The sequence below is a fragment of the Mya arenaria genome, chromosome 14 (genome assembly GCF_026914265.1).
Source record: "Mya arenaria isolate MELC-2E11 chromosome 14, ASM2691426v1".
NCBI lineage: Eukaryota > Metazoa > Mollusca > Bivalvia > Myida > Myidae > Mya > Mya arenaria.
The window spans coordinates 3,743,980-3,765,507 of record NC_069135.1 but is presented as its reverse complement, the minus strand read 5'-3'; the positions used below and the strand labels follow the sequence as shown (position 1 = coordinate 3,765,507).

The following is a 21,528-nucleotide window of genomic DNA, read 5'->3' as shown; positions in this document are numbered from 1 at the left end:
ACTCCAATTCTCTGACTAGTGCAAGTTGGTACTTAGGCAGTATGTATACATGCATTTATGAAACAAGAGCAATCATGACATTGAAGTAGAAAATAGACTTCAGAAATCTCAGGGTGAAGCATGCAATGGGAAATTATAAAATAAAATAATATTAAATATATTTAGCATTTATGTTTGTCATTTAAACCATTATACAAAGCCTTCACATTTTCTTAATTTTCCAGAAGTTTCAAAGCCCTAAGAAGAATTTCACAAGAAATCGAGCACCTGTCACAATGAAGAATAGACATATAAGCAATTCAGATTCTTCAGGCCTGGCATCAAGCTCTGAGTCTGATCTTGATCATAAAGTGAAAAAGAGTCCCACACAAGGCAAGAACATAAAGAAAAGTGTGAGCTTCATCAATGACTCTGAAGATTCTAATATAAGCTCAGATGATGAGGTAGCAACTAACAAAGGTCAAAACAAATCTGTAGCAGAAACAAATATTAGCATTTCCTCAAGAACTAAATCACCTTTAAAAGTAAAAAGTCCAAAGAAAAGACAAATTTCATCGAGTGATTCCTCAGACACCAACCAGAATGCTACAGCAAGCAAAACACATTCAGGTAGGGAAACCAGTAAGAAAACGGTGCAAAGTTCACACAAGGGTTCCCAAAAGAAAGGAAAACCTGCTCATGTCAGTGAGTCAGAATCAACTGATTTGTCAGACAGTGAATCAGAAGAGGAAGTTGTTACACATACCAGTAAAGCACAGCAGCAGGCTGAAAGCAGTTCAAGTTCTGAGTCTTCTGACCTCTCTGACTCTTTGTCGAAGAAAGAAACCAAGTCCAGTAAATCAAGGAAACAGACTGGTACAGGAAGAAGGAAGACACATGCTCTAAGTGACTCTGATGAAGAAGGCCACCAGTCTACACAGCTGGGACAGGTAAACTGGAATAATCAACTTTTGATGACTGTGTAGTTACAATGCCTGACATTTTCTATTGCTCTGTATTACTGTCACAGACTCAGAAATGTTTGTGTATTCTGGAGATTGAACAGGGGTCCCTCTGTTTGCATGTCAGGAGACTGGACCACATATATCGATTATTGTCCTCTTGACCCTCTTGACTCAATGCAATTCTCAATCCACCTTATGCACTGAACATAAGCCATAGCCTAACATTAGGTACAAAATGTTAGAGGCTCAGATTAGTGTGCGGCCAGTACAGGAATTGAACCAGGGACACCCTGCTTATAGACTTTTTGCCTTACCAATTGAGTAAACTGGCCTGGATATATCACAAACTCTGACATGCAAGTTAAAACTGTGGCACTACTTGTTTGGATATTTGTATATTCATACATTAATGAAACAAGATCAATCTGATCTTTAAAGTCAAATACAGACTTAACCTTAAGATATCTCAGAATAAAGCATGAAATCGGAAAGGAAAAAAAAGAAGTATTTTCCAAAGGCCCAAAAGGAGCGTTGTTGGCGATGTCCTTTTAAAAGCTGAGCTGGCTTTCCGACATGCTTTAAATGCAGGAACATGCTTATTCCCAGGCCATGGCATGATAAAAAAAAACCTATCTTAATTCCTGTTACTTGAGGTCTGTGTTCTAAAGGTCAATTTTTAGCTTGACTATTCGAAGAATAAGGAGAGCTATCTTAGTCACCCGAGCGTCGGCGTAACCACTTATGTTAAAGTTTGTGTACCACCTCAAATATTTTCAAAGTCAATAGACATATGGCTTTGAAACTTTGCACACTTGTTTACCATCATGCCCCCAACCTGTAAACAGGAGTAGGTAGCTCTATCAAGCATTTTGACAAAATAATGCCTCTTTTTCGACTTAGAATTTACGTTAAAGTTTGTGTACCACCTCAAATATTTTCAAATTCCATTGACATCTGGCTTTGAAACTTTGCACCCTTGTTCACCATCATGCCCCCAACCTGTACACAGGAGGAGATAACTCTATCAAGCATTTTGACAAAATTATGCCCCATTTTCTACTTAAATTTACGTTTAAGTTTGCCTACCACCTCAAATATTTTCAAAGTCCATTGACATCTGGCTTTGAAACTTCGCACACTTGTTAACCATCATGCCCCCAGCCTGTACCCAGAAGGAGGTCACTGTATCAAGCATTTTGACAGAATTATGCCCCTTTTTCGACTTAGAATTTATGTTAAAGTTTGCATACCACCTCAAATAATTTGAAAGTCCATTGACATCTGGCTTTGAAACTTTGCACGCTTGTTCACCATCATGCCCCCAACCTTTACACTGGAGGAGGTCACTGTATCAAGCATTTTGACAAAATTATGCCCCTTTTTCGACTTAGAATTTACGTTAAAGTTTGCGTACCACCTCAAATATTTTCAAAGTCCATTGACATCTGGCTTTGAAACTTTGCACGCTTGTTTACCATCATGCCCCCAACCTGTACACAGGAGGAGGTCACTGTATCAAGCATTTTGACAAAATTTAATTATGCCCCTTTTTCTACTTAGGATTTACGTTAATTTACTCAAATATTTTCCTACTCAATTTATGTAAGTATCTCAGCACATCATGTATTGCATTAAAATTTAATCTAACAGTGATCTATGCATGTTTCGCCAAAACTTTTCAATCCATACACCGCGGCGGAATAGTCCAGCGCGCTGTCTCTGTGACAGCTCTTGTTATGACATGCTGTGTCCCAGGGACCTCAAACTTGGTAGGCAGGTTGGTCATGGCCAGTAGATGAATCTTACTGATTTTGACATAAGTATTATTTAGAATGGAATATCAGTCATATCAGCCTAGCTTTCGGATATTCTTTTCCATTTACAATGTGACCTTTTATCAAGGGGTGAAGTGACTGGTAGCAAAATAGGTTTTAGCTTGACTATTCAAAGAATAAGGAGAGCTATACTACTCACACAAGCATCGGCGTCGGCATCACACCTTGGTTAAGGTTTTGCATGTAAGCACCTTTAAGTCATTATCTCAGTAAATACATCATGTATTGCATTGAAACTTTAGATATGTATTCCCATCTATCTAACTTACTAAATTAATGAATTTATATAACACTTTTTTGAATATATTGCAAATAATGGCCCTTTATTATTTGACTTAGGAATTCTGGTTAAGTTTTTGCATGTAAACACATTTATGATAATATCTCAGCAAATACATCATGTATTGCATTGAAATCTAATCTAATTTTACAGTGATCCATGTTTCGCCAAAACTTTTCAATCCTTACACTGAATATCAGCGTAATAGTCGAGCATGCTGTCTCTGTGACAGCTTTTGTTTTAAGAGTTTCTGTTTTCCGCACTGCTGTTCACTTTGGCTGCTGAAACATATACCAAACTGGAAGATAAAAAAGAAAAACTTATAATGAAGTAATAATTAAGTTAAAACCAAATGAAATGAAAACCACTCCCTGACCATAAAGCCTAGGTGACATTCCTTCAAAAATTAGAACCACTCCTTTACCCACCAGCCTCAGTGACATCCTTTCAAAATTTCATGTGAGAAATACTAAAAATAGTGTATTTATTAAGATTAAGCATTAACATTTTCATTTTATAACAATACAATAATATAAAGCCTTGCAGATTTTCTTACTTGTTTCCAGAAGTTTAACAGCCCTAAGAAGAATTTCACCTCAAATCGAGCACCCGTCACAATAAAAAATGGACATATAGACAATTCAGATTCTTCTGGGCTGGAATCAAGCTCTGAGTCTGATCTTGATCATGAAGTGAAAAAGAGTCACACACACGGCAAGAAACTCAAGAAAAGTGGGAACTTCAGTGATGACTCTGAAGATTCTAATGTAAGCTCAGATGATGAGGTAGCAACTAACAAAGGTCAAAACAAATCAGAAAAAAATAACAGCAATTTGGCGAGAATTAAATCACCTATAAAAGTGAGAAGTCCAAAGAAGAGACAAATATCATCAAGTGATTCCTCAGACTCCGACAGAAGTTCCAGTAACATAGTGCGCAAGATTAAGCCAAGCAGCCCTGTCAAAAAAGTAAGTTTTAATAAACAACCGCCAGTGGAGAATCCAAACAGTGGGAGTGAATCGGAATCTTTAATTAAGAAGGGTTCTAAATCCATCAAGAAAGCCTCAGTAAGCAAAACACATTCAGGCAAGGACACCAGTAAGAAAATGATGCAAAGCTCACACAAGGGTTCTGCAAAGAAAGGAAAACCTGCTCATGTCAGTGAGTCAGAATCAGAATCAACTGATTTGTCAGACAGTGAATCAGAAGAGGAATATGTAACTCCTGCTGGCAAGGAACAGGAAAAGGATGACACTGGTTCAGAGTCTGAGTCTACAGACCTCTCTGAATCCTTGTCAGATGAAGAAGATGTGCAGTCCAGCAGATCCAGGAAACAGACTGGTACAGGAAGCAGGAAGACTCATGATGTAAGTGACTCTGATGAAGAAGGTAACCAGTCCAAGCACTCTGGTGCCAATGGTGGGAGACAGAAAGGGAAACATGAGGGACATGGTAGAGAGATTGGAAGAAAACTACCAGCAAATACAAAACTTAGGTACAGGCTTGAACTCTCATTTGTAAAAATACAAATTCATATTATTTTGCTGATGTGTGTTGAAACTTTGTGTTTTAACATATCTTATTGAACTAAAGTACACAACATGTCAATATAATTACATATTTTGTATTAATGATTGAAATGGTAGGAAAACTGATATAGCTCCTCTCCTTTTGTCTACAGTACTTTTAACATAAACAGGTATGTGCCTTATGTCCCTCTATTTTGCCTTTTACTGTCCATGCCTTGAGGAATTATTCAATGTTAGTCAAAGCATTGTAAACCTTTATATACAACCATTTTTTTATTTGAGCTACATTGCCCTATAGCTATAAACTATGGTAATTGTCTGTTGCAGGTACCAGGTGCCTGAACATTTAACTGAAGACTCTGATGGGGCAAGTGTTTGTTTGACGGAAGAAGACCTAAAGGGCAAACAACTATGGCTTATCCAAGCTCCAGAAGAGGTTTGTCAAGAGTTACTTGCCTTGATTACCATAGTTACTACACCACCAATGCTCCCACCATGACAATACTTAAACATTTTTTCCCCAAAACAGAAGATTAGGGATTTATTGCATTTTTTCTTGCGTTTATGCTGTATGAAGCGTGCTAGCGCTTTTTGGTCATTTGCTCGCTTGCACTACTGCGTTCATACAGCATAAACGCAATTAAAAATGTGATCAATACTTATATTTACATTTACAAAAAATATTCATTGCCATTAAAAATAATTTAATTAGCAGGATCTTCTGCAATTGAGTATTATTTTGTTCTTAAAGAAGTGTAACTGGCAACATACATTTGTATAAAAGAATAGCTGACTTTTGTTACTTTGTTTATCATTGGTTAAATGACATCGGGCTTATCAAATTTGAGCGCATTATATAAGTAAACAATCATATCATAACTCCTTGCGTGTTATACAAGATGAATGTCAAGTTTTATCTATTCAAACAACTGGGAGAATATGAATATTATAGTTTGACTCATAGTTAATTTAAGTTAAAATCCTATTGATCACTCTGGCAAAAAAACATTTATTGAGTTACTCTCCTTGTTAAGTGAGAAAGTGTTAAGTGTTGATATGAGCTTGTGCTGCTTCTGTTTATGTATATAGCATTAACATTGTATTATTTGCCCACTTGTGTGTGTCCACCACTGATCTCCCTGTTGGGCTATTTCCAGGTGAACATGAAACAGCTGCAGGGCATGGACCTCACGTTGCTGGGATCCAGCGTCATCACTTCCATCCCACATGATGAGGTATTATACATATCTGGATGCATTGTAATTAGGGATGCAAACAAATGGCAAAATCGATATTCGAATATTCGGTAATTCTTTCGATCGAATATTCGAGTATTCGATAAAAATTGAATCTTTAAAAAGTTATAGTTATCTATTAATTTTAGTTATAAACCACGATACCCTTTTCTTTATCTGTCGAATGTTTCTAGTGTTATCGTAATACAATACAATACATAGCAGCGTGTCGAATATTATTACATCGACATATGAAATACATATCTTGCACATAACAAGCACATAACAAGCACATACAATTCAATGAAATCACTCATCAATAAAATCATCACATATGATGGCCTTGTTCTCATTCAGAAATATTATCTTATCAACAAGATCACATGACAGTCTGTTTCTAAGTTTGTTAACAATGAGTCCGGCGCAGGAGAAAATTCTTTCTGATGGCACAGACGTCGCAGGTATCCCAAGCAGTTGGCGAGCAACATGTGCAACGCGAGGAAAGCGTCCCTCGTTCTTTTTCCATCATGCAAGTGGAGTGGCCTCCTCGTCGGAAGGTTCGTGCCGGTACCGACGCAGCTCGTCGTTAGCCATCTTGGTCGTCTTTGGAACCATGAAGCTAAGACGGGGTCGTTTGGAGGGTGTTGACGCACTCTCGTCGGGGTTGGCAACCGAAATGGAACATCGTCCAATCTACTCTCGAGCGCGTCTTCCGTGTAGCGCCGCTGTTCCGTTGACAGGAAGTCCAGGTCTTTGTAGCGGGGGTCCAATAGAGCGGCAAGGACTAGGGTGGATGTGGCGGTGGCATCGTTCGAAGGTCGGAAGCGACAACGAAGCTCAGCAGCAATAACAACCTTCACTTCCTTGACGACATGGGAATTAGCCTCGCATGCACGGAGTGTGTTGTCCAAAAGACTTGTCACGATGAGATAAACTTCACTGCATGACACGTTCTTCTCCGTTGACATATACGAAGTCGTCTCAGTCAAATGACTGAGTACGTCACTCAGCTCGGAGACGACGTTCCACTCGCCGTCCTTCAACGACAGGTGCTGGTCGGCCTTCCGGGTAACCCGAGTGTCCAGCATGAGGTCGGACAGGACGCGGCGTTGCTCGTTCAGCCGGGCCAGTATAGCATGCGTGATGTTCCATCGGGTTGTAACATCCTGCACCAGCTCGTGTTTGGGCACCTTTAGAGTAGCTTGGCGCTTGCGCATTTCGGCCGTCAATGTAGTCGAGTGTTTGATGTGCCCGACCAGCTTACGACATCTGGAGACGACCCTGTTGACATCCGGGAGAGCAAATGCCGGCTTGATGGCCAGCTGCAGTGTTTGCCCAAAGCACCCAGAACACAAATCATGTTTAAGACCAGAAACGCTAAACTTTTTCATTGATTGCTGTTTACTGCTTTCGCTTTGAGAACTCGGATGCTTAGCCTTCACGTGATTCCAGAGATTAGTCGTCGTGCCCATGTACGACAACCTCACACTGCATAGTTTGCACGTGACAGATTTCTTGTCAACAGAGCGCGTGAAATAAGTCCATACTTCAGATGTGGCTGGCATCTTTTACGTTGTTAAGAAATACAAATCTAATATATAATAATAATAATAAGTTTAACTTATAATGTTTTGCGAACATATATTCTGAAGGAATGAAGTGGTATCTACTTTCAGCGTATAATATCAATCACCGATTTGAGCAATATTGCTCAGCTTAATTGGCAGGCAAACTGACAAGAGGGTGTGAAGGCCGCTTCCTTAAATTCTTAATTGGCATGGTCATTTAAAAGAACTGAAAATCGATTCAACTTGTTTGATGTCACTTCCTAATAGCCAGTTATTTTACAATTATGGACACTGTTTATAGTACCCTACGATCGATCCCTAATTGACACATGACGCACACTCGATTGTCATCTCGTTAACGCCTCAGGCACAAGATGCGTATTGTTGTAAAAACAAGACAATATAATTTTAAACACAACAACTGCCCTAAAGACTCAAGGTTTATATCATTATTTTTTGAAAAAAATAATCGAATATTCGAATACCGATTTTAACATTCGAATACTAAACGTTCGATCGAATATTCGAATATTCGAATATTCGTTTGCATCCCTAATTGTTATAGATTTTGGCCTTTATTATATGATGTTCTTAGAGTCTAAGGTGTATGATTGATTTTTGACAAAAATAGGTTAGTTTTGAAATTTCAACTGACCATTAGATTGCCAAGCATGGTTTCTGATGTTACAATGGGTAGTAGAATAATGATTGGCTTCTTTGATTAAAAAAAAAAACGAATGAGGGAGTCATTTTTCAGGTAAAAAAGCTTAATGTTAAGATTTATTTAATGTCACAACAGAAGCTCTAAAGCTTTTTACCAACACTCATATGTACATCTCTTGTTAAAATCTGATATACGGTATACATGTGAAAACCATTCACCATTCCTGAGTGAACTAACTTCATTTAAGAAGGTCCATAAAGGGATTTAACTCTAGTGATCCTGAGTCTAATATACTTACCACCCGGCCATTAAAACTTAGTAGTGAGGCTGTAACTATTTGTGTATTATTATAATTTATATATATACTGCATGCTTTAGAACTAAGATAAATGGTTTGTGTATTTTGTTGCCAGGGTGAAGGCCGACAATATGAGGTGATTGTCCGACCGCAAACAAACCAGCAGGTACAGTGTAACATTCTGTCTTAAAAAGTGAAATCATAGATAATTGCATACGGTATATCTGACTTCATAGTAGTATCTGAAACTCATGTTACGTCTTAAAACAGAAATTCCAAAGATTTACCATTTTCACACTTCTACATTGAATGCTTTTTTGCTGACAATATAGCTAAATTACCTTATATGCGGTACAAGTTGAAATTAAGAGGATTTTAAAGCCAAAATCCATCTTAGTTTTTAAGGAAGCTTTTTAATTAGCTTAGCACCTTATAATGCTGTAGTTCACAAAAACAAATATTTTGGTGTTAGAGAGATCTAGTGGTATAGGTGTCCATCTCTATACAAAGAGGTTATGGGTTTGATCCCACGCCAGGGGTACTTTCTCATGGCCTCTCAAAATGGACACCAGTACTTGTTTCTACCAAGGAAACAGACTTGAGAGTGATTCTATACTGTAGTATAAGCTGATAGCTTTCATCACAATTGATCTGAAAGCAATTAGTATGAGTTATAAACTAAATACAAGTTGTAGGGCAACCCTGGTTTATGAAACAATTTAAATGAATGGTTAAGCCAAGCCTCATTCTTTCCTATTGTTTCAGGGTCCAAGTTACCACAGCATTGCTCTACATGGTGAACACAATCTGGTCCTAGGTAAGACTGACCTTTGAAAGCCTTGAAGTTTCATTTGTGTACATTCGCTAAGGCTTTTTAAAATAACAACCAGACATTATTACCAGTATATTATGGGAGCATCCATGGGTCATGGGTGCTGTCAGATTTCTATACCAGTATATTATGGGAGCATCCATGGGTCATGGGTGCTGTCCACCCCAGATTTCTGTTCTCTAGCTTGTACATTTCCTATCCAAACTAGGTGACAGTGTAGGAAGAACACAAGCTGGTATAAGGGAAGGCTAACATAGTGAAACCTTTGACAAGTAATGTTATTAAAAAAATACCCATTCACATGTAAAGCTGGATTCCCGACATGCCTTTATTGGTGCGACATGCCTATTTCAGGCACGAAACTTGTCATAAAAATAAACTAAACTGTGAAACTGATCTTAAATCGACTGGCGGGAAGACTGTTAAGTTTGTGCTCCATTCATTGTCTGGGTGTTTACCTATTAATTAGTGGTGCTCTATCCAGTTGGGGTGTTAATTGATTAATTAGCGCAAACTGTTTCATTAAATATTTCCAAACTCTGAAAACAAGACGTTTGAAATTGTTGTAATGAAATAAATAAAAAAATGAAGATCTAAGAAGTTTGCCAACAAATCTTTCAATTTCAAGTTTACATTTTTTCATCTTTTATATATGAAAATCCTGTTAAAGAATAAAAAAAATAAAAATAAGCAACAGTCGTAATTCACAGAGACTGATCATTCATCTGCAAAATGTCAAATTAAAAAGCTGTAGATTAAGGACCTTAAGGCATGGAAGACCTTGCTGTTATTGCTACTGTCAGCCTTATGATCCTAGCGTTACTGCAAACCAACTTTACATTTTTGTCCATCATTCACCAACATTTTGCCTCTGATTCTTTAGCAGCCTGCTACCCTATCATTCATTTAACTTGTCAGAATGTGCAATTCTAAAATATAATAGTTATTAAACAAATATTTGTTAATGGGACAGATCACTGAGTGAGAAAGTAAGTAACCAATCAAATATTAGAAAAACAATGCAATCACCCAGAGGCTCCATTCTCTACCCAATCATCATGTAACTTTTCATGAAATAATTTTATGAAGTTAAAGCCAAGTTTGAATATTTGTCATTTTTTGTAAAAGAAAGTAGTCATTAAGTCAAAAGGTCATAAAACTATATTGTTGACACTAGGTGGCGCATTTCCTCCCCAAACTTAAGAAAATGCATGCCCTTGACATAGAGGCCATACTTCCTTCCCCATATTTGGGAAACACATGCCCTTGACCTAGAGGCCACATTTCCTTCCCCATCTTTGGGAAATGCATAAACTTGAGGTATCTCTTGTCAATCATATTGTTTGTTTAATAGGTCACAGGGTTCAGGGCCTGATACAGATCACAGATTGGATCCCTACCCCACCCCCAGTCCAGCTTGTGAAGACTCCACCCCCAAAACATACCGTGCCCTCTGACCTTCGATCTTCATACAGGATGTATGGCTCAGGTAGGGCATTGTTATCTAGCTCAGCTTGGATTTGTATAGACATTTCATGCTAGTCCAGAATTGTTTGATTATTTTAAAGATAAGAGTAAACTCATTATTTGTAATCTGTAATTAACAAGTTTTTACCATTCCTTCATTTGTGAAATCAGAAATTGTAATAGACATTGCATGTCTTGTTGTGTCTCCTTCAGCTTCCCCCAAGAGGTACACCACCAACATATCTGTCCACGAACCCCAGGGTAAGATAGAGTTCCAATTTATTTCTTACCTACCGTATATATCTTCAATACAAAGGATATTGTGCATCAAAAATGTTTCACAATTTGTTATAATACAAATTATTATCCCCCGCTGAATCGAAAATTTCGGGAGGGGGATATTGCTTTGGCGTTGTCCGTCCGTCCGTCCGTCCATCCGATACCATATCTTGGTAGGCATTGATCAGAAAATGTTCAAACTTGGTTAGAATGTTCCCCTTGATCATATCGACCTAAAGTGGGTCACATGGGGTCAAAAACTAGGTCACTAGGTCAAATATTAGAAAAATCTTTGGAACATACTAGAGGCATTATACATGGTCAAATATTCAAGAAACTTAATCAGAATGTTTTCCTTGATGAGCTCTTGGTCGTAAATAAAACTGGGTCACATATGATAAAAAATGAGGTCACAAGGTCAAATCTTAAAAAAATCTTGTCCAGAACCATATCATGGTAATGATTGGTCAAGTTATGTTCAAAATTGGTCATGATGTAAACATTGATGAAATATGGACCACTTAAAAAAGTGGGTCACATGGAGTCAAAAACTAGGTCAGAAGGTCAAATATTAGAAAAATCTTTGGAACATACTAGAGGCATTATATATGGTCAAATATTTATAAAACTTAATCAGAATGTTTCCCTTGATGAAATCTTGGACTTATTTATTTTATTGTGTCAAATATTTTGCTTTGACTCGCGATTACTCGGGTACTCGAGTACTCATTACAGCCCTACTCTAGAGGCTGTTTTTTTTGCATATATCTGGACCAATCTTCATGAAACTTGATCAGAATGTTTGCCTTGATGAAATCTTAGATTAGTTTGGGTAGCATGGAGTCATAAACTAGGTTTCTTGGTCAATTCTAAATGTTATATATATATATATATATATATACAATATATTATTTTTTAAACAGTTGCAATCAAACTCAAACTCATATATATATATTTCATCAACAATTGAATTCCATTTCTTGACTCAGCCCATTCAGGCGGGGGATATCAATTCAACGAATTTGCTTGTTTTTTATAATGAGCAAACTTATGTATCTTAAAAGTAACCCAAAGGTAATCAAAATAATTTTAAGCACATCTATTAACAAACTGAACGTATTAAAAGATGTAATAATAATTATGCTCCCCTTTGAAGAATAGGGGATATATTGCATTGCACATGTTGGTTTGAAAAGCTCCAATTGAAAACTCTACAATGCCTGAATCTATGGTCCTCAAACTTGATTTGAAGGTTGGGGTTGACCAGTAGATGACCTCTATTGATTTTGGGGTCAAAGTTCAGGGATTCAGTGACTTTGAATGCAAAAAGCTTGTCCGAGTGATAAATTGCCAATGCCTAGACCTCTGGCCCTCAAACTTGACTTGGAGGCAATGCCTGACCAATATTTGGCCCCTTCTGGTTTTGAGAACATCAAGTCAAAGTTCAAGTTTATAGTGACCTTGAACCAGAAAAGATTGTCTGAGTTTTTACAATGCCTGGACTTCTGATCCTTAAACTTGACATAGAGGCTGGGTCTGACCAGTTGACTCCTAGTAATATTGAGGTTATCAGGTCAAAGTCACAGCAAACTTCAATGTGAAAAGCTTGTCCAAGTGACCAGTTGATACTGCCTGCACCAAAGGCCCTCATTCTTGACATGAAGGTTGAGTGTGACCAGTAGATGACCTTTATTGATTTTGCATTCATCAGGTCAAAGGTCAAGGTCACAATGACATTGAACACCCAAAGCTTAAAAAGCTTGATAACTAAACAATGCCTGCACCAATGGTCCCCAAACTTCAAGTGGAGATGAGGCCTGACTAGTAGATGATCCCTATTGATTTTGAGTGCAAAAGTTAAGGTCAGAGTGCTAAAATATTGCAAGAAGATGACTTTTGTCATATTACTTATTAGTTTGTATAACTCAAATTTACTTCATTTATCCTTATTCCCTACTGCCACGATGATACATGTTACCTGTAAATACCATTCATCATCTCAACATGATTAAGAACGGTACCCACTATCCTCAAACTTTGAATGAGCATTGGTCACAAAACTGCCTCAATGGCATCCAATGTGAAATGACAAATCTGCTGGAATTGTGGTCCATTCATATTTTATTCAATTGTCCAAACATTCCTGACAACATGGTGTTCAGGGGTGCATTATGTTTGACAAACATCTCTTGTTCAAATAGAAATTGTACATTCACATCGTTTGTGTTTTTATGACCCCACATGCCCTTGTTCATCTGTGCATGCGTTCTTGATTCCGTAATTATTATGTGAACTTATATTTTTCAAAACACCATAACTCCAAAACTATATTATCTAGAGTCATGAAACATTATGGGAATGTTAATGGAGTGATGTAGTTGTGCACCTTTGGTTTCATTCCTGCTGCCCTTAGTAAAACCAGAATTTTGGCCCTTGAATTTGCATTTATGGACTCGAGTTGCTCAAATCTCCATAACTATTTTACGAAAGTCATGAAACTTTTGGGAATGTTGTTCAGGTGATCAAGTAGTGCACCTGCAGTTTTGTTTGTTGCTGCACATAGTATATCATCCACTGTAACGGCCCTTGAATAAGCAAATAGGCATTTTTGACCTTGTTAAAAAATTTATCGGTCATAGCTTTAAAATTAATAGTCATACACTCAAAAGATCTTTCTGATAGGTATTTGATGTTATAAAGTTGTGGCACATTTATCGGGAATGGACACTATAATGGCCCTTGCTTTTGTGAAAAGTATAATGACTCAATGAGATATAATAACTACCGGGTAAAAGTAATGTATTTTTAACTCATCTGTGTACTGAAGAAAACATAACAGCATTCACAAGTTTAAACTGTAGGTTGTTAGTCAAAATTTGTATGCATGTTACCGACTGCAATGAGCTTATACATAGCAATTCCCATATCTCTGGCTGAAATAATGTTAGGAGTTCACTTTACTTAGAAACACCAAAAAGCGTTGGTCTCCTCTTGCCGTGCTCTTGTCTCAGACTACAATGTATCTTTCATCTTTTCATAGGAGCTCTTTCCAGAAAACAGAAAAAGAAGAAAAAGAAGAAACATGAAGAGATGCCTACAGCAGATGACACACCTTCCACTTATGTAGCAGACAACAGTTTCACCACTTCCAGGAAAAGGGCCTTTGTAGCAGACAACACAAAAGACAGTGAAGATGACTTTGAAATGACTCGTATAAAAGTGGCAAAGACAGGCTTGGGGCATACTAAAAATAAGCAAAAACATAAGAAAGACAAGAAAAAGAAGACTTAATAATGTTCACATCGTTCTGTTATGGATAAAATAGTATCAACCAAATACACAGATAAATAAAACCAGATTAAATGATTCCTACTCTTTTTTTATTATAAATTCATATTGGGGATAATGGTGAATGTTATGTTAAGGGCTTTCCATCGAAAGATTTTAACCAAATTATACATTTTATTGTCTCCTGATAGAAGAGCATATATAATTATAATCAAGCAATGTGTATTCTGTCAGAGTGTTTTTTCTCGCATTTATTCTTCACATCATCAAAGGAATCAAATCAACACATATTTCTAAGAAAGGCATGATAGCAATTCTATGCTATTAAAGTTCATTGAAACAAACAAATTTAACTATGAGAAAGTTAAGCAACTGAAACAGGGCAGTATTACAGTTAAATACAAAAACATACCGTAGGAAAGGGTTAACAAGATTATTAAAGTGTGCCTTTAAGTAGATGTATATACCATACCATACTGTGTATAGGACGCTTGTATAGATAGGACCCAGGCAAAAATATAAGTGAAAAATCGGGTAAAAATTTTTACACCATAATCAGGATGCAGTGCAAAATTGTCAAAATAAGTGGACACCATTTTTGTTTTGATGAAATTTATTGAATCCTGAAAGTGGCAAAGGTTAAATAGTACATATATGCAGAGGGTAAAGGTATATGAATAAGTAAATGAATGATTTCAAAAACCCTATACAGTATAAATAAATTACTGCATTTAACAGAGTAGTCAGAATATTATAAGTGAGGATAAGGTCATGTTATTTATGTCATGTGAAATAAAATCAACGAAATGACTATAACTTTTATTATTACTTTTTTACTTATAGATTACTATACTTTTATCATTTCTCTGTTCTGACACAATGACATCATCCATTGTTCTGGCTGGGTCAACCTGTTCCTATCTTCTTTTAACTCCCCTTCTATGTCCTGCAATCACTTAATACTTTATAAGATACTGAGATTTATTCAGATATAAGACAGCGTATTGAATTGTTAACAAAGAACTTTCACGAGATCTCATAATGTGACCTAAATTTTTCTTGGATGCCGGACGTGTGTTTCTGGTCATGTGACCGGTGCTGGAAAAACTCGTCTTACATAGCCCATGTAAGATGAGTCATGCGCAACAACGCGCCACTTCTTATTTCTTTTATTTTATGGTTTTTGGTAAGTAATTAATGCAATTTCAATAAAGCGCAATTATAAATATACAATACTTTTAATTAAAATTGAATAATCGTAAAAGAGCAAATTTTAAAGGAACTATTTGACGTTGATTGTGATTTAAAATTACTGCGCTTTATGACGTCAGTACAAAACGTCGCACGTGCTTTTTGGTGAAATGTTCAAAAGTGCATTTTTTACAAAAAAAATTCCACAAAAAACTCGGTATGCAAGAAAAAATATCAATCATGTTTTTCCGGTACAGTTAGAAAAATCCGACCCTCGGGCCCGCTGTGTGACCGGTAACTCGGCAAGCCTCGTTACTGGCTAACACGCTTGCCCTCAGGTTGGATTTTTTATCTGTACCGGAAACAAATGATAGATACTTATGCTCTCAGTTGGGAAAAAACAAACTTGCAGTTAATGATGACAAGCAATTATAACCTAAGAGACAGCATCTTGTAGCTTAGAAACAATTTCTTAGAAATGAATTTCAATTACCTTAATGCAAAAATTATTGCCATTATGCCTTGAATGTTCATTTTCATAAAAATATGAGTTGTGGAGATATCATTATAGGTCAGACTAGAATTTTTCCCAATTTGAGGCTTACAATTGTGTTTTAATACATTGGAATATACTATTGTACAATTAATTTTCATTACTTGTATAAGCCATATATGACCAATATTATTAAACTAAAAAAGGAATTTCTACAACCCCCACAACCTCATGGGCTAGAGCTGGACACCTTAACCACTAGCCCACTCCAACCCTGGTGGGACATGAACCCACAACCTCTTTGGTGAGAGGTTGACAACCACTAGCCCAATCCAACCCTGGTGGGACATGAACCCACAACCTCTTGGGCAGGGCTAGAGGTGGACACCTTAACCACTAGCCCAATCCAACCCTGGTGGGACATGAACCCACAACCTCTTGGGCAGGTCTAGAGGTGGACATCTTAACCACTAGCCCACTCCATCCCTGGTGGGACATGAACTCACAACCTCTTGGGCAGGGCTAGAGGTGGACATCTTAACCACTAGCCCAATCCAACCCTGGTGGGACATGAACCCACAACCTCTTGGGCAGGGCTAGAGGTGGACATCTTAACCACTAGCTCACTCCATCCCTGGTGGGACATGAGCCCACAACCTCTTGGGCAGGGCTAGAGGTTGACATCTTAACCACTAGCCCACTCCAACCCTGGTGGGACATGAGACCACAACCTCTTGGGCAGGGCTAGAGGTTGACATCTTAACCACTAGCCCACCCCATCCCTGGTGGGACATGAACCCACAACCTCTTGGGCAGGGCTAGAGGTGGACATCTTAACCACTAGCTCACTCCATCCCTGGTGGGACATGAGCCCACAACCTCTTGGGCAGGGCTAGAGGTGGACATCTTAACCACTAGCTCACTCCATCCCTGGTGGGACATGAGCCCACAACCTCTTGGGCAGGGCTAGAGGTGGACACTTTAACCACTAGCCCACTCCATCCATGGTGGGACATAAGCCCACAACCTCTTGGGCAGGGCTAGAGGTGGACACCTTAACCACTAGCCCACTCCATCCCTGGTGGGACATGAGCCCACAACCTCTTGGGCAGGGCTAGAGGTGGACACCTTAACCACTAGCCCACTCCAACCCTGGTGGGACATGAACCCACAACCTATTTGGTGCGAGGTTGACATCTTAGCCACTAGCCCACTCCATCCCTGGTGGGACATGAGCCCACAACCTCTGGGGCAGGGCTAGAGGTGGACATCTTAACCACTAGCCCACTCCATCCCTGGTGGGACATGAGCCCACAACCTCTTGGGCAGGGCTAGAGGTGGACATCTTAACCACTAGCCCAATCCAACCCTGGTGGGACATGAGCCCACAACCTCTTGGGCAGGGCTAGAGGTTGACACCTTAACCACTAGCCCACTCCATCCCTGGTGGGACATGAGCCCACAACCTCTTGGGCAGGGCTAGAGGTGGACACTTTAACCACTAGCCCACGCCATCCCTGGTGGGACATGAGCCCACAACCTCTTGGGCAGGGCTAGAGGTGGACACCTTAACCACTAGCCCACTCCATCCCTGGTGGGACATGAGCCCACAATCTCTTGGGCAGGGCTAGAGGTGGACACCTTAACCACTAGCTCACTCCATCCCTGGTGGGACATGAGCCCACAACCTCTTGGGCAGGGCTAGATTGGTGAGAGGTTGACATCTTAACCACTAGCCCAATCCATCCCTGGTGGGACATGAGCCCACAACCTCTTGGGCAGGGCTAGAGGTGGACACTTCAACCAATAGCCCACCCCATCCCTGGTGGGACATGAACCCACAACCTCTTTGGTGAGAGGTGGACACCTTAACCAATAGCTCACTCCAACCCTGGTGGGACATGAGCCCACAACCTCTTGGGCAGGGCTAGAGGTTGGCACCTTAACCACTAGCCCACTCCAACCCTGGTGGGACATGAACCCATAACCTCTTGGGCAGGACTAGAGGTGGACACCTTAACCACTAGCCCACTCCAACCCTGGTGGGACATGAACCCATAACCTCTTGGGTGGGAGGTGGACACCTTAACCACTAGCCCACTCCAACCCTGGTGGGACATGAACCCACAACCTCTTGGGCAGGGCTAGAGGTGGACACCTTAATCACTAGCCCACTCCAACCCTGGTGGGACATGAACCCACAACCTCTTGGGCAGGGCTAGAGGTGGACACCTTAATCACTAGCCCACTCCAACCCTGGTGGGACATGAACCCACAACCTCTTGGGCAGGGCTAGAGGTGGACACCTTAACCACTAGCCCACTCCAACCCTGGTGGGACATGAACCCATAACCTCTTGGGCAGGGCTAGAGGTGGACACCTTAACCACTAGCCCACTCCAACCCTGGTGGGACATGAACCCATAACCTCTTGGGCAGGACTAGAGGTGGACACCTTAACCACTAGCCCACTCCAACCCTGGTGGGACATGAACCCATAACCTCTTGGGTGGGAGGTGGACACCTTAACCACTAGCCCACTCCAACCCTGGTGGGACATGAACCCACAACCTCTTGGGCAGGGCTAGAGGTGGACACCTTAATCACTAGCCCACTCCAACCCTGGTGGGACATGAACCCACAACCTCTTGGGCAGGGCTCCAGGTGGACACCTTAACCACTAGCCCACTCCAACCCTGGTGGGACATGAGCCCACAACCTCTTGGGCAGGGCTCCAGGTGGACACCTTAACCACTAGCCCACTCCAACCCTTGTGGGACATGAACCCATAACCTCTTGGGTGGAAGGTGGAATCCTTAACCACTAGCCCACTCCAACCCTGGTGGGACATGAGCCCACAACCTCTTGGGCAGGACTAGAGGTGGACACCTTAACCACTAGTCCACTCCAACCCTGGTGGGACATGAACCCACAACCTCTTGGGCAGGGCTCCAGGTGGACACCTTAACCACAAGCCCACTCCAACCCTGGTGGGACATGAACCCACAACCTCTTGGGCAGGGCTCCAGGTGGATACCTTAACCACTAGCCCACTCCAACCCTGGTGGGACATGAGCCCACAACCTCTTGGGCAGGGCTAGAGGTGGACACCTTAACCACTAGCTCATTCCAACCCTGGTGGGACATGAACCCACAACCTCTTGGGCAGGGCTAGAGGTGGACACCTTATACACTAGCCCACTCCAACCCTGGTGGGACATGAACCCACATCCTCTTGGGCAGGGCTAGAGGTTGACACCTTAACCACTAGCCCACTCCAACCCTGGTGAGAGATGAACCCACATCCTCTTGGGCAGGGCTCCAGGTGGACACTTTAACCACTAGCCCACTCCAACCCTGGTGGGACATGAACCCACAACCTCTTGGGCAGGGCTAGAGGTTGACACCTTAACCACTAGCCCACTCCAACCCTGGTGGGACATGAACCCACAACCTCTTGGGCAGGGCTCCAGGTGGACACCTTAACCACTAGCCCACTCCAACCCTGGTGGGACATGAACCCATAACCTCTTGGGTGGGAGGTGGACACCTTAACCACTAGCCCACTCCAACCCTGGTGGGACATGAACCCACAACCTCTTGGGCAGGGCTCCAGGTGGACACCTTAACCACTAGCCCACTCCATCCCTGGTGGGACATGAGCCCACAACCTCTTGGGCAGGGCTAGAGGTGGACACCTTAACCACTAGCCCACTCCAACCCTGGTGGGACATGAACCCACAACCTCTTGGGCAGGGCTCCAGGTGGACACCTTAACCACTAGCCCACTCCAACCCTGGTGGGACATGAACCCACAACCTCTTGGGCAGGGCTAGAGGTGGACACCTTAACCACTAGCCCACTCCAACCCTGGTGGGACATGAGCCCACAACCTCTTGGGCAGGGCTCCAGGTGGACACCTTAACCACTAGCCCACTCCAACCCTGGTGGGACATGAACCCACAACCTCTTGGGCAGGGCTAGAGGTGGACACCTTAACCACTAGCCCACTCCAACCCTGGTGGGACATGAACCCACAACCTCTTGGGCAGGGCTCCAGGTGGACACCTTAACCACTAGCCCACTCCAACCCTGGTGGGACATGAACCCACAACCTCTTGGGCAGGGCTAGAGGTGGACACCTTAACCACTAGCCCACTCCAACCCTGGTGGGACATGAGCCCACAACCTCTTGGGTGGGAGGTGGACACCTTAACCACTAGCCCACTCCAACCCTGGTGGGACATGAACCCACAACCTCTTGGGCAGGGCTAGAGGTGGACATCTTAACCACTAGCCCACTCCAACCCTGGTGGGACATGAACCCATAACCTCTTGGGTGGGAGGTGGACACCTTAACCACTAGCCCACTCCAACCCTGGTGGGACATGAACCCACAATCTCTTGGGCAGGGCTGGAGGTGGACACCTTAACCACTAGCCCACTCCAACCCTGGTGGGACATGAACCCATAACCTCTTGGGTGGGAGGTGGACACCTTAACCACTAGCCCACTCCATCCCTGGTGGGACATGAACCCATAACCTCTTGGGTGGGAGGTGGACACCTTAACCACTAGCCCACTCCAACCCTGGTGGGACATGAACCCATAACCTCTTGGGTGGGAGGTGGACACCTTAACCACTAGCCCACTCCATCCCTGGTGGGACATGAGCCCACAATCTCTTGGGCAGGGCTCCAGGTGGACACCTTAACCACTAGCCCACTCCAACCCTGGTGGGACATGAGCCCACAACCTCTTGGGCAGGGCTAGAGGTGGACACCTTAACCACTAGCCCACTCCAACCCTGGTGGGACATGAACCCATAACCTCTTGGGTGGGAGGTGGACACCTTAACCACTAGCCCACTCCAACCCTGGTGGGACATGAACCCACAACCTCTTGGGCAGGGCTAGAGGTGGACACCTTAACCACTAGCCCACTCCAACCCTGGTGGGACATGAACCCACAACCTCTTGGGCAGGGCTCCAGGTGGACACCTTAACCACTAGCCCACTCCAACCCTGGTGGGACATGAACCCATAACCTCTTGGGTGGGAGGTGGACATCTTAACCACTAGCCCACTCCAACCCTGGTGGGACATGAACCCACAACCTCTTGGGCAGGGCTGGAGGTGGACACTTTAACCACTAGCTCACTTCAACCCTGGTGGGACATGAACCCACAACCTCTTGATATTGTATAGGGTAACAGTTTAAACTTAATAGCAGTCTGTATTGGTTTTTTTTTTATTTACATAGTTATTCAGATAAAGAGAAATTGTCCTTGTGTGTCGATTTGTAAACCCTTGAGGCATATATGTCATTCGTTTTAAGATTTAGGTAGGTCAACTTCCGTAAACAAATTATAAAATCATGTCATTAAACTATTTTATATATAATAAGAAAATAAAAATTATAAAGCAATGTTGTAAAACAATTATTTTTTATCATTATTAATGTATTGGAACATTCTAGAATTAAAACAAGGCTACAAACAATTATGTTTTTGCTTGTACAACAGTCATGGATTGGAAGAGCAGCTTGGTTTGAGGGCAGGTTGAAGTGAGGATTTGGTAGGCAGTCAGGGTTTGTAAGATCGTCACCTATGATGTTGTTGATCTCT

At 41.4% G+C, this 21,528-nt stretch overlaps 1 protein-coding gene across 6 annotated transcripts in view; it reads left to right on the top strand.

Annotated features, from left to right (window-relative positions):
* LOC128216954 (dentin sialophosphoprotein-like) overlaps window positions 1–14,297 on the top strand; it is a 35,895-nt gene extending 21,598 nt beyond the window's left edge. For all 6 annotated transcript variants that reach the window (XM_052923715.1, XM_052923714.1, XM_052923716.1 and 3 more), the window contains exons 4-12: window positions 225–929; window positions 3,626–4,554; window positions 4,916–5,024; window positions 5,746–5,823; window positions 8,469–8,519; window positions 9,119–9,170; window positions 10,540–10,674; window positions 10,866–10,913; window positions 13,972–14,297. In XM_052923715.1, coding sequence (XP_052779675.1) covers window positions 225–929; window positions 3,626–4,554; window positions 4,916–5,024; window positions 5,746–5,823; window positions 8,469–8,519; window positions 9,119–9,170; window positions 10,540–10,674; window positions 10,866–10,913; window positions 13,972–14,222 — 2,358 coding nt within the window. In that variant the 3' untranslated portion in view covers window positions 14,223–14,297. The remainder of the gene's footprint in view (window positions 1–224; window positions 930–3,625; window positions 4,555–4,915; window positions 5,025–5,745; window positions 5,824–8,468; window positions 8,520–9,118; window positions 9,171–10,539; window positions 10,675–10,865; window positions 10,914–13,971) is intronic.
* The last annotated feature ends 7,231 nt before the right edge of the window (window positions 14,298–21,528 follow it).